Source organism: Neofelis nebulosa, chromosome 12 (assembly GCF_028018385.1).
Source record: "Neofelis nebulosa isolate mNeoNeb1 chromosome 12, mNeoNeb1.pri, whole genome shotgun sequence".
Taxonomy (NCBI): domain Eukaryota; kingdom Metazoa; phylum Chordata; class Mammalia; order Carnivora; family Felidae; genus Neofelis; species Neofelis nebulosa.
In genome coordinates this window covers 11,964,708-11,978,793 of record NC_080793.1, presented here as the reverse complement: position 1 = coordinate 11,978,793, position 14,086 = coordinate 11,964,708, and the positions used below count along the sequence as shown (strand labels likewise).

At 45.8% G+C, this 14,086-nt stretch overlaps 1 protein-coding gene across 23 annotated transcripts in view; it reads right to left on the bottom strand.

Annotated features, from left to right (window-relative positions):
- DENND1A (DENN domain containing 1A) overlaps window positions 1-14,086 on the bottom strand; it is a 513,465-nt gene that overhangs the window by 202,158 nt on the left and 297,221 nt on the right. For all 23 annotated transcript variants that reach the window (XR_009251413.1, XM_058694192.1, XM_058694190.1 and 20 more), the window contains one exon: window positions 3,801-3,846. Coding sequence is in view for 22 of the 23 variants with exons in the window: in XM_058694192.1 (XP_058550175.1) it covers window positions 3,801-3,846 (46 nt within the window). In the remaining variant the exon portion in view is untranslated. The remainder of the gene's footprint in view (window positions 1-3,800; window positions 3,847-14,086) is intronic.

Below are 14,086 nucleotides of genomic sequence, written 5' to 3'. Positions count from 1 at the left end.
CCTGCTAACGTACCACTAGCCTCAAATTAATGTTTGCTTAAATGAGAGAAAGAATATAAAAAGGCGGAAGGAGGGGTAAGAATCCGGATTGACTATAAACTTGTCACTTCAGAAGGAAGGCAGACTCTTGAAGGTGCCTGGGTTACCATTCAACAAATAGCAGGGGCACCCTGTTAGAACGGAACACCAGAATGAGGTCTTTCCCCAAAATAACCTTTTTTTCAAATGAGAACACTAGGTTATAATTTATATTTCCTTTTGTGCAACAAATTTGAGTGTCATAAAAATGGTTAAAAAGTCTTCCTATGGTAGCTTTTTCTAAACTTTTATGAACATCTGCCACATTCATTTGAAGTTTAAAAAATTCTGGCACATATGCAAAGGCATAATAAGGTGCCTATAGCTTTCAAGAAAAAATAACAAGACAGTCAAAAATAAGCCTTTTGCTGAATTGCCAGTAAGAAAACTAGTGTGCGAGAGGAGATGGGCCTTCCCAAGCTCCTTCCTTAAAGAGCTTTCCTTTGGCCCCAGGTACGAGCTCCTCCCCAAGCGTTACAGCCCATGGTGCCTGGAAGAAATCTCAGGGAAGCATTTCTCTCCCTTGAAGAGTATAACAGAACCAGATAAACCCGATCAAAAAGAATAACTAGAGCATTCCGAGTCTGAGCTGAAATCCACGGAAGGAGATTAAGAGACTAAATTCCACGATTTGGTAGTTCACGGCTACCCAACACACCCAGGAAACACGACTTTGCTTGGAAACTGGTTTAGCTGGCCTCAAGAATGGGGCAATGACTGATCTGGCTTTTCTTTTACTGCTGATCACACAAGAATTTGGCATGGCAAACCCCTCCCCAACTTCAGTCAAACAGGTCTAAGACTGATCTTGCCCAGTGCTTCCTGAACCTTCTCACGTAAAACCCCTCAAAGGCTGAGGAAGGAGAGTGGATTTGCACCCATTCACCTAAAGGCAAAACTGTCTCAAGTTTCAGCTTCAGAATTTACGTATATTTTGCATTACATGTTTTACTACCAGCGGTCTTTTCAAAAATTCCTTACGATCATATAAAAAGTAAAAAATTTACTCCACCTTTAAGTAAACTTATGGTGCTGGTTCCCCGTAAACAGTGAGGCTCTGAATGTGTCCTGGAATCCAGTTTTCCAAGCACGCACTCAATCCTTTTCAGAAAGTACGTGCTCGGCGTCCTGCTAGGTGCTGAGGCCACCACATGAATGCAGTACAGTCTTTGTTCTCAAAGAACTCATACTTCTAGGGATGATGGAGAGGACAGAGCAGCAGACAGCTATCATCCAGGGCAAGAAGTACAGTACGTGAAAGATGACAACTGGGGACTTCTGGGAAGAGGTGGAGAAGGGCAAGCTTAGCCGGAGGGAGGGGGTGTTGAGGAGGGATGTGGGTGTGCTTATGGATCAGGGAGAGCACTGGCTAGCAAGGGACAGTGAGAGGACAGCAGTGGAGACAGCAGGACATGGGGGAGGGCAGAGAGAGGCTGGAAGGCGGGCTACGGAGGTATGGCGACGAGGCGGAAGGCACCCCACCACGTGTCGGGACTTTGGCCTGAGTTCATGTCCGTCTCCCTCTCTCTACGGCCTAGCAAACTGTTCAGAACACAGAGGCCTTCATTTTGCTTATCACAGGAATGAATAAGTCTTCACAGGAATCCAAGAAAGCAAAGAAAAAGGTCATCGAAGGCAGTGAGGAAGGAACAGGTGGAGAGAGATGTCAGAGACCTGGTGACTATTTCGAGAGAAAGAATGAAGAAGAGAGGAGAACTCAGCCATGCTTGGTGTGTCCCACTTTGGTGCCTCTGCGGGCAATGGTGCCACTCAGAGACCGGGAACACCAGAAGGTTGTGTGTGTGTGTGTGTGTGTGCGTGCGCGTGTACGTAATGCATTGTCTGGGGAAGACTGAGTCTGAGACATCTGTAGTACATTAGGTGACAATCCATCAGCACTTGAAACTTGGCATCTGAAGTTCAGAGAAAGAGAAGCCAGAGGAAGTTCAGAGCTGAGAGTCACAAATATCACGTTGGTAGCTGAAGCAAAAGCCTTACGAGAGATGACTAGAGGGCATGTGGAGAAGAAAAGCAAGCTAAGACTAGAAACGTGGACAATGCTGAAGGTAAAGGGACATGAAAAGGAGTCTGAAAAAGCCTGTACTAGAACAGCCTGGAAGGCAGGAGGAGGGGCCGGAAAGAGCTGTGGACTCTGATAGACCAAATGGTCTTTACATTTGTGTCTCAAACTCTGCAGCGACTGGCATGAAAGGTCGGTTAGAAAAGTATTCACTTTCAATTTTCCACACAGGAGCCTTGAATACACCCCTAAACTTGACAAACAAAGGTAAAACACAGAAGAAATCTCTTCAATCTGATCTAAATACACCATCCGAGATCGTCCATAAACTGTGTACTGTATGTGCTCAGGGCTGGGTGACGACAAGGAGGAACTGTTAACAGAATGTAGGAGCCACATGGCCGTCCTGTCAAATTAGAAATTTGAGCAGATTTCTGTGGTCTATTTTGATCAAGATTCTCAATGTCAAACAAACAGGTTTTTCGATAACCAACTTGTTTCATTTTCGTAAGCACAATAGCACAGTGTGCAACAGTTAGTGAAGAAGCAGGTGGTCCTCGTCGACGTGAAATGAAGGCAACAGAAGAAGAGAAGTAGCACTTCCTTTAAGACATGCAAAGCATCATCACAGACGGACAGGGCTCTAGATTTTCCCTCTGGGAGCTTATCTCCTGTGCAAAACAGGCAAGCCCCCACCTCCCACCCCATTTTGCTCTAGTACAAATTTAAGCTCTCTCTCTCGAGGAGGGAAAAGCTTAAGGTTCATGTCTACAAACCAATGGCACTTACAAAAGCACACAAAAGCCCTTTAAAAGAACTGCTATCTAATTGGTACAGCCATGCAGAAAGCAATCTGGCACCAGATTCCTAGCTTTGACCAAGCATTTCTACTTTGTGGGGGGGGGGGGGGGGTGGTTCTGTGCTAAAGAAATAAGTCAGGGTGCGGAGAGAGCCTTATGCATAAAGATGTTCACTGAAATGCTATTTATAATAGTGAAAAATGATAAACAACCCAAGTGTCCAACAATTATAGGAAAATGGTTAGGTTGTGGTATATCCAAACAGTGGATGGACAGGCAACAAATTAAAAATTATTCATATTGAGAGTGGATTAAAATATGTAGAAATCTCCATGCCATAATATTAAGTGAAACAGACCTAAAACTATATATATATAATATGTATACATATATATATCAGGTATGCATATTTATACAAAATATATATTCACAGAATATAGACTAGGAGGAAGAATAATAAAATGCTAATAGTAGTTGAGTCTGAAATAATGGTATCGTGGACACTTTTCAACTTTCTTCTTTATATACCTACCTACTTTTTTATACCATGTTTTTGACAATGAAAAATGTCGTACTGTTACAGTGATTTATAATAAACATCATTTTGAAAAGCAAACAATTTCCCTTCCCTTTCCTCCTGCCTCTCTGAACCTCTCTCCCTCACCCATGAAAACTGACAACCTCCAAGCAAAGCGGAAAAACACTGGAAAGCAGAGCCCAGTGGAAAGGGCCTCCGCCGGATGCTCAGCTCTGTGCACCTGCGAGGGGGCTGAGCATGAGGTGTTGGTTCGACACGCTCCCATGTGCAGAGCTGTGAATCCCGAGACTGTGTCTTTTCCACTGCCGCATAGCAAAACAAAGCCGCGAGTAGAGAGATCTGGGGGGGAAAGGCGCCAACTTACCTCCATTAAACTTAAATGGATTCCTATGAGGTAGGGCATGGGAGCACTGTGAAGAGAAACAGAGACACACAGCTGCTTTAATGTCTGTTGCTTCCGACAGAAAATTACAGATGGTTCACTATTTGGAGAAAAACTGTTTTAATAAACGTATGCACAGTTACATTTCCTTTCACAACAAAAATCCTAATGTGACATTTTGTTCCCAAGCCTAGAAACTTCAGAAGAATTTCAAAACGTGGGCAGCGTTAGAGGCAGCATGGGCGGTGTGGGAAGAGCACTGACCTTGGTGTCAATCCCTAAGTAGCCCCATGTGAGCACACAGCCTCAGTTGCCTTATCTTTAAAATGGGATACCGGAATCAAACTGGCAGCTTGTGATCAGAACGAGAGAACATACACGTAAAGCAGTTAGTAGAGTTCGTGGCACAAATGGACACTAGTGACAACAAATCGCCACAGTTACAACAGAAAAAGCAGTTAACAAGGTTGGACGCAAGGTATAATAGGTTTCAAAGAAGACTGATTTTTTTTTTTTTATTTGATGTTTCCTTCTGACCTCAAGAGATGTGATCTAACTGTCCAAGTACATGGGGAACTTCGAGCAAGCCTCCCCTCCCCGACTGCACACACACATCACCCAATTCAAAAAGCCCCTTCCGACTGCTTCATTCACAGGGCAATGGTTCCCTAAGTCATCAAATGAGCAGAAGATGAGAACCCAACTCCAAAGCTCTTAAAACCTGGGCACTATGGATTGATCTTCTTTGGTTTCAGGAGCGCGCGTGTGTGTGTGCGTGCGTGTGTGTGTGTGCAAGCATGTTCGCACACATTGTGTGCATCACATTATGATGCTACTTACCAATAATAAACGTGCTAGGCGTTATGTGAGGAACTGCAAATTCATCTTTCTTAATCCACACCAACAATGGCATCAGGTAGGCTTTATCCCCAGTTGACAGAGGAAAGAATAGCCCCCAGAGAGCGGAAATCACTTGTCTAATGCCACAAAACACAGGAAGCAGCAAACCTGGGGTGGCTCTGAATTTCCTCCTTCTGGGCCACGCTGACTTCATAATACTGAACCTAAAACCCCGGGACCCACCTCCCATGCATGTATTTCCTGGGGAGTAGGGGACGGCAGTCAAGGAGGAGGAGGAACGGAGTGTCTCTCCAGTATGCGACACATCCTATGAAAGGTCAAGGGTGTTCTGTGGGCGTAGAGGAAAGGTACCTGGCTCAAACCAAGGGGACCAGGCACCTTCCCTCTGGGGCAGCCAGGAGAGCGGAAGTGCACCTACAAGGATGGCTTTCTTGGGGACAGCGTCGGGAGAACCACAAGAGTAGAAATGAGAAAGGAGAGGGGTGCGTCCACTTGAATACTAAGGAGTTTAGGCTTTATTCTGAAAGCAATCGATAGGGAATGAAGGTTTTTAAACATCAGATGTGCATTTTAAAATTGCTCAAACATTTAAAAATAAGAGAGGGCACAATTCCCTCATTACCATTCAACAAATAAAATTCTTCAAGCAAAAATCCTTCCCCAGAATATAAAATGTCCTCCTCACTACAGATCTCAGCAGTAATAGATCTTGGGAGCCTGTAAAACAGACTTGAATATTAGCAGCACAGTTTGGGAACTATTCTTCTAGAAGACTTTTTGTGTTTGATAATAGCCAAAGAAAGAATTATACACACAACTGCACTGAAAGTGGAGTTGTCTTTTCTGTGCTTTCTTCTTCTTCTTCCTCTCTCCTTTTTAAAAAAGGTATCTGCTGTGCACATTCAGCTTCTCTTCGCTTCTAGGGGCAAGGAAATGCCCTGCGATATTTTTTCCCCTTAAACTGTAAACCATTAGTTTAGCTGCCAGTTACACAAATACTCGAACTTCCCAGTGTGCCGGGCTCTGCTGTCCAAGCTTTCTCCAGGGTACGCTGAAATGAATGTGTTTCTAATTAAGTAGCTTCAGGAACACGACAGCTTCAATGTCAAAAATACAAAGTCTGAACCCTGGCAGGAAGTCTTAAGACTGCAAATGTCTCATCTCGTGGAACCTTGCCTAATGTAATGAAAGGAAGCAGGAAGAGAGAATTCCAGAAAAATGGCCACTTATTAATTTGTCCAGCCGCATAGCCTAACACATAGAAGGGAGGAAAAACTCCAATCTGTAACATTTAACCGAATCTTAGCAACTTTTCCAGCTCCTGCATTGACTCATGCAATTGACAAATGACGTGGGGTTTTCATCAGAATTTCAGAATTGAAATTCTAGCCGGTGAGTTAATGTACAGAAAAAGACCATTCAAACAACTGTGAGGAAAAGGTGAAAACAAATACGGAGCAAGTCTCCGTCTACCTCAAGTCTCTTACCTGAAAAAGAAATGTTTTCTAGAATTTTAAATGCATAGGTTTTAATGCCATGCCCTTTTGTCCTGCAATAAAAATCAACGATATTTTGAAAGACAGGAACAGTAGTCTTGCAGAAGTGACTGCACGTGCAGAGGGACAAAGTGAGCCTCACCATTCAGGTATCATTAGGTAGGCATTTTTTTTTAAGCCCAATAATTTTCCAAAGAGTAATTACGGCCTATCATAGAAGTGCAATTTCTTAGCCAAGTATTGCTAGGGCTGCAGCAGCTCTGTATTTAGAAAATATTGAAAGCACACTTACTCTGAAATCACAGCAGCCCCAGCTTTTGTATAAATGCAAATTTGGACAAATACCTTTTACACTGTCATCATTTGCTTACAAAGCCTCAAATACTTCCCTGAATTGACTGCATTTTCACTAAGCAAAGATACTAATTACAAATTCCAAGTGGGGAGAGGAAAATGGAAAAAAAAAAAAAAAAAAGGAAAAAGAAAAAGAACAGAAAAGAAAAGAAAAAAGAAACCCAGAGTCCGCTTAACATCTCAATGTGGCAAATATGTAACTGGGTAATCCTAGGTGGGTCCTGAAAGTTTCTGTTCTCCACAAACCTCAGTAGTTACTGCAGATACTGACTCGTTTTCTTTGGAAATCTTCTTTTCTTTGTCTTTTTATGGTAAGGAGAAATTTAGGGGAGAGGGGATCACCTCACCTGAACGGTACTTTTGTTTCCACATTTTCCTCACCCAACATTGGCCCACAAATAAGGAACATATATCTACCTTTGAAATTCTAGAGTGCATATAATTTTTCTCTCTTTCTCTCTCTCTCTCAAAAATAAACAAACATTAAAAAGGAAAAAAAAATTTGAAATAAATAAATAAACAGGCAGGCTCTGTTAAGGTGGGAATCCTTCAGGACTACTGCAAGAACCCACGAAGTGCCAGGCACAGGAGCAGCACGTGGTAGGCTCGGTAACCTATCACGTCCAGATGGGTTCTCTTTGAGTCCCTGACATGGCAGGTCCTACTGGACCCATTCTCTGAGCGCCCAAAGAATGGTTTCTTGTTCCCGGCTCTGAAGGGCACCTGGCAAAGCCATGGTGAGGACAGTCACGGCTTCGTGAAGAGAGGTGAGGTGCTTGATACACGTCACGTCAACACAAGGGTGTCTGACTCCAAGCACACTCTCTGGTCACCGTCTATGTACTGAGTTCGGTAAGTTGCTTAACACTTTTGCAGGAAGGCAACCTTTACTCTTGGTTTTAGAGAACCACCAAGAATGCAAAAAATCACAACTATAATTCGTTACTTTCTCACCACTTAGAATGACAAACTTTCAAAACCACTTAGTCCTCTTGAGCATACATTAAAAGGCAAATATGGCAAAATAAATTCAAGCCGCTCCTAAAAAACTCCTTCACATGTGGAGTTCAACCATTCTGGATCATTTTGTGACTCGGTCATCAATGTCCGTGTTTTTATCTCAGGAACAAGATACAACCAAACCTCATCTAGAACCTGTCTTCCTTTATTAGGTCCCCAAAAGAACTTGTCCGTTGCTTCTCAAGAACACAGCAATGCAGACATCCGTTCAACAGCAAATGAACACCATGCTTATCTGCTGTTGGTGCCTTTCGGCATTCGCAGTGACTTTACATTTCAATGGCGATTCGAAGTGTGATGTTGAAGCCACTTTAAATGGCATTTAGACACAACATGTGCAGAACCAATAATGCACATAATTAAATCGGTGATAATGTTAACAGCTATGACCAAGTTCACACAGAGGCAGGCCATGACAACTGTGTCACAACGACCCTATGGCCGATAGCAACTGTGGGATGCATCGTGCTTCTCCAAGTAGCATCCCAGGGTACGTCTCTATTAGGCCTTTGTTCTCTGGGAATTACTGCAGTATCTGACTTCATCAGTTACATTCTGGAAGAATAAAAACTATTCTTCCTTCCTTCTTCCCTGCAAAGGGAAGCTGGTGTCAAGGCAGTGACCTTTACCCGAGAGGTATGTTTAATTCGAATCCTACTAAGGGAAAAAAGAACACTACAACTCAGCCGCTTTTAGGCGTTACTTACACACAGTTCTCAAGACAACACTGCAAGGCAGCACTATCACCCACATTTTCAGACTGGGAAACGGCCTCAGAAAGGTGAAGTGATTTGTCCAACGTCACACAGCTAGTAAACGGTGAACCTGGAACCAATGTTCCAACCTGGGGCTGTCGGATGGCTGTGCCCATGCTGTCTCCCGAAACACACTTGGTACTTAAGCCAAAAGAGGCGCTGATGTCCCAAGGGGGCTACTCACCCAATCCTCCTATGAACTCAGGCCTTTCTTACAGCTGAATTCTACGCAGGAGCTCATTCCCCACACCGCTATGGCTCCCGCAGACTTAGGAATGGTGCTGCGGCCCTGTTCATGATTACTGCACTTCCACAATTTGTTTCATTCCCTTCTCCAGACAACTAGAGCCCTCTTAATTATGTTCCCCTGAGGTGAGTGGCTACTAATTGGAAAAGAGTGAGGTTTAATAAAAGAAGGTTGGCTGCTCAGAGACACAAAACAAAGCTTCCCAGGACAAAGGGGGAGGGGTGGGAGGAGCCGCGGAGAGGTGGGGGGCCCCCCCACCCCCAGGTGAGAGACACCTCTTCTTCGACCTCAGGAAGGAATCAGCTACTAGCCCCTGGGGCTGGAGGGGGCGGGGAGGGGGGATGGAAGGCCCACTGCTTTGCTCATCCCCATAAAAATGCAAAGTCAGCACTGGAGTTCGCATGCTGCAGGGCCCAGTGGACCTCTCCGAGGCACACACCTCCTCAATCACATCCCGGACGGACCGGCTACGGGGAGCCCAGGAGTCTTTCCTCAGTCCACTACTTTCAAAGGAAAGGCAAACTCTGAAAGAAGTCTTAATCATTTGAGCTTCTCTTTCTTCTTTGGAAAAGAAACAAAAGCGCAAATACAGCTTGCCAAATGGTTTCCAATTCTGCTCTGAGACAGCGGGGCCCGGCATGGGTGGGCAGGGTAAAGGACAAGAGGTGGGAGAAAGGGCTCGAGCCAAGACCTCACAGCACATCTTGTCAGAGAGCGCACACGATCGTAGTTCTGGTCTCCGACGGATGGCGTGCAGGCCGGCGTAAGGGCCAATGTGCACAAGGAGTCGACAACAGCGGCCACGGTTCACCGCACGCCCGCCGAGAGCCAGCCAGCATCAGGCTAGGGGCTCACCAGGCATTTTCTCGGCGGCCCCTCGCGGCAGCAGTGTGAGGCAGGCACTACTGCTACTGCCACCATAAAGGTGAAGACGTGAAGGTCATGCAGGTCACACAGCTGGCAAAATGACAGAACAGACCAGAACCCAAGTCTGCTCTGCTCTGAGACAAGACGTTTCCCAGAAGCCCAGCCTCGGCGAGGCCAGTGGAAGGAGGAGGGGAAGGAGATTAGTTCTCTTCTAATCTGCTTTCTGAGGGCCGGTCAGCAGCTGGACCAGGTCTCAGCCGTGTCACATCATGTCCCGTCAACGCCAATCCCCACCTCCCCTCACCAGAGGAATCCTCTTGTTCCCAGCCTGCCTCTGAGCCCTTAGTCATACGGTGTCCCCTGGGCCTCAAGCCCTCTTCCTTCAGGTCCTCCTGAACCTGCGTGCCCATTAAGCACCACTTCTCACAGAACCCCAGTGGTTGCAAACACTTCCCTTCTTAGAGGCTTCTGTGTGGGTTGCCCACTTGGCATAAAGCACAGGTTAATTTGCACAGTTATTCTAGATGGTCAGCCACAGGAGAACCCAACTGTTTCCTGTTTCCCGGAGTCAGAGGGCTGTGCGGGAGGCTTTAGCTACCTTATCTCATTTAATCCCCCAAAGAATCCAATTTATACCATCCATTTTACGGATTAAAAAAAGGATTCTCAGAAACCTGCCCATGGTCACAGTTAATGGTGATTCCAGCTCAAATCCCTCTACTGCGAAGTCTTTTATACTACTCCTGCTAAATATGAACCTCCCTTAACCATTATGCTAACTTAAAGAAAAAAAAGTCATTTGACAACTGTAATTGAAAAATAAAACAGCAAGTAGATACTCCACAGAATAAATCCGTTAGCCTTACTCCCTTAAATGAATTGATACTCTTTTTTTTTGTTCTAAACAAGCTTTAAAGCAGGTTAACACAGCAACAAAAGCAGGAAAGGAAACAGGGGCAAAGGGAAAAATCGCAAGCTGGGGTGAGGTTTCGCACACTGGCTGGGAGGGCCACAAATTTGGCTGTGACACTCCAGCTGCCGACACCCAACCAGGAAAATAAGATCGTAACAGGATTCACGGCGTCCGTAGAGAAAAATAAACTAGCCGCTCAGGAGCTTGAATTTTAAAAAGGCAACTGGGGACAGAAAAGAGAAAACTAACATCTTATGGTACATTTATTATGTGCTCACTGTCTTTCATATGCTGGTCAGTCAACCAACAAATATTACTAGGTATCAGGCATCACATCGGGCTGGGGACACAGGAGAGAACAGTTCTGGTCCCTGCCTATCTGGAATTTACAGTTACGAGTAGGCATTAAATAAGCGTATTAGAGTATGTGTATAAAGTGCTATAAGGAAACAAACAAGGCGTGGTGGGGCGGACCTCAGATGACCTCACTTCATCGTGGCAGCAGTCTTGAAAGGCTGATCTCCATAATTTACAGAGGAATCTATGGCTCAAACAGATTAAGTGACTCGACAAAGGTCACAGCTGGTAAGAGGCAGAAAATATGGCTTGAAAAGTGGAAGGGGCACAAATGCCATGAGTTAATCAAGGTTCTCTTAGGGGAAAAAGGTATTTAACTTTGTGCCTGGTTTCCACCCCGCCGTCCCTGATTTATGAGCAATACCCCAGGATGAGGACCCGTGAGAGGACAAGAGCAATCCCAGACCGGGAGAGGAGGCACAGACTGTCCACTTTCATGTGTGCTTGGGTAGCCAGAGCGCAGGGCTCACAACAGAGCACAGAGGGAGCTGGGTGTGCATGGTTCGGGCGCTAGAGATGGTTTGCTAATGCGACACATGTCTATCGCTGCAGCTGATGCATGAAAGGGGGGAGAGGGGACAGTGCCCTTCTGAGTGGGGCCCTGTGGCTTCCTGGGGTAACCCTGGAGGGGGATGGGGGAGATGGCTTTCAGAGCTTTAAGCCCCCCGAACCCAACCTAAACGAATACATGAGCTACAAAGATAACGCCTGGGTGAAAACCTGGAAAGGTCAACATCAAAGCCTGAAGTGGCCCGCCCTTTTGTGCCTCCTCAGTCTACCGGAAGGAGACATACTTGGAAAACATCAAGCAGGGCTCCATGGCTAAGACCGCTGCAGCAGGAGAAGTTAATCACAAAAAAAAAAAAGGTCAGGAGACAGGGCTCTCTATTGCCCCAGAGAGTTCAATGAGAACCGTAACAGCCGGAGCCAGATGCAAAAGGAAATCTCAAGTTGGGATCCACCAACAGCCCGTGAGACTCTCACAGAAATGCAGGAATGAATGAGGGAGGTTTGAAAGAAATGAGGAGAGAAAGAGCGTGAAAGAGGTTTATGGATAAATCAAAAGAAAGGAAGCCCCTCTCGTCAATGTAAAAATTCAGAATGCAACTAATAAGTGGGGAAAATTTCTTCTTTTTGTCTTTCCAGGACTAAGATACGTCACGTGTCAAGATGCACGGCATCCAATTACTTCTTAGCCTGGCCTCTCAGTCTTTCAAATATTTAAGGGCGATCACAAACCCACTTTGGTTGAGAGATTATGCTGAGCCTAGCACTGTGCTGGTGGCCCCACGGACTCTCCCTTGTCCCAACAATGGAGAGAGGGAGGGGCACTTGTCCCCAGAGTCCTGCCAGGAGGTAACTTCCTCCACTGCTGAGGCACGACGGCACTACTGTGGCTCCTGCTCTATTGGTGTCCAGGAACGTGTCTAGAATCTTTTTGCTATAGAGACCGCTATGCTGTGCCACAGTTTTCTAAGTACTGGGTCTAAGACAGGCTCCATGTCAGGGAGGAGTGAGGAATCAGACACAGAATGTGTCTCAGGAAATGGAAAGCCAGGCCAAGGCTCGGTCGTATAAGCAGAGGTCAGGGCCAGCTGTGTTCCAGGGAGGCCAGTCAGACACCGGGGCAAGGGAGGCAAGCCGTGCTGCCCTGTAACACATCAGGCAGCAGGGCGGCGACTGGCAAGGTGGGCCCAGCAGGGCGGGTTCTGCCGCTCAGAGGTATATGTGGCAGCAGAGGAGATGGAGGGCCGCAGGGCGGGTGGGTGAGCCGACAATCCCCACCCCCAACTGGGCAAGGGCCAATCCCGTGGTAAAGGGGCACGATGTCTTCTCTAACCCTGCAAGTCTCTGCCCCGTTGCGGGCACGCGATGCTGAGGCCGGACAAGCTGTTCCGCTGCATCCCTAGCGTCTGGGCCAACAGGGGCACCTTGGAAGGGCCAAGTAAAGGGTCTGATGCCAACCACCTACATGGATTGCTCATTTTCACAGGACATTTGCTTTCTGCTGGATATGTTTGTGGAAGGTTAAAAAAAAAAAATGTATGTTTTAAAATAAGGATGAACTACCTTACTAACAATAAAGAATCTATCAAATTTCTAATGGATCCAGGTCAGGATCCATTGATCACTGAGCTCAGGTCATGATCTCGTTTCATGATCTTGGTTCGTGAGTTTGAGCCCCGCGTCGGGCTCCGCGCTGACAGCTCAGAGCCTGGAGCCTGCTTCAGATTCTGTGTCTCCCTCTCTACCCCTCCCCCACTTGTGCTCTCTCAAAAATAAACAAACATTAAAAAATATTTGTTAAAAAAAAAACTAATGGACCTGGAAATAGTGGTGATGGTTGCACAACCTTGGGAATATACATAAACCCACTGAATTGTAGAGTTTTAAAAAGGGTAATTTTTGCAGTATATGAATTACATTTTAATTAAAAAAATCAAATGGGGGGGGCGCCTGGGTGGCTCAGTTGGTTAAGTGTCCAACTTTGGCTCAGGTCATGATCTCAGTTTGTGAGTTCGAGCCCCGTGTCAGGCTCTGTGCTGACAGCTCGGAGCCGGGGGCCTGCTTCGGATTCTGTATCTCCCTCTCTCTCTGCCCCTCCCTGCTTGTGCTTTCTCTCTCAATAAATAAATATATATATATATAAAAAAAATTTTGTTTACATCAAATGGAGAACTTGAACCTATAGAACCTACAGAACCCTACCTTCCTACAGAATCTATAGCATCGATAATACAAAGAGCCCAGTCTCTTCTCTCTGCCATTTTTCCACCAGGAAGACACTTTACTCATAAATTGTCCAAAACTTCCTCCAAAGGCTCTCAGCGTTCTCAGTCTTGGGTGCTGCTGCAGGAAATGCACGTGCATCTTGACGTAGGGCTCTGATGGTGGACAGCAAACAAATTTTCTGGTTGTCAGGCTTTTCACGGACAACCATATTTTTAGCTATACTTTGGTGGATGAGGAAACTGAGGCTTGGAGACGTTATGTGATTCACCCAAAGACATGTATTCAGTGGGACCAGAGCCAGGATTTGGATCCAAAACTTAACTTGTCTCCTACTCAGCCTCTCTGTTCAAATGTCAGGGTCAAGTTTAGCCAATTCTTACTAAGAGATTTATCTGGAAATCTGTAATTTCCTTTTATTCAACCAACACACACGGTGCATTTCCCTGCTTGTTCTACCTGGGACTGAAACCCTGGCCCTTATCCCATCCTCCTGCTCCCAGAGGAGCTCCTGGTGTGGTGTTCCACCCTGTCTTGGTGACTTGTTGTTTCTTAGCTTAAAAAAAATCTGTTCTCCCATTCTTGCCTGGAGACCTGAGTTCTTTTGTGAAGGACTGTTTTCTCCTACCTTTCCATGCCCAACGCCAGGGTTGTAGTAGGCACTCATA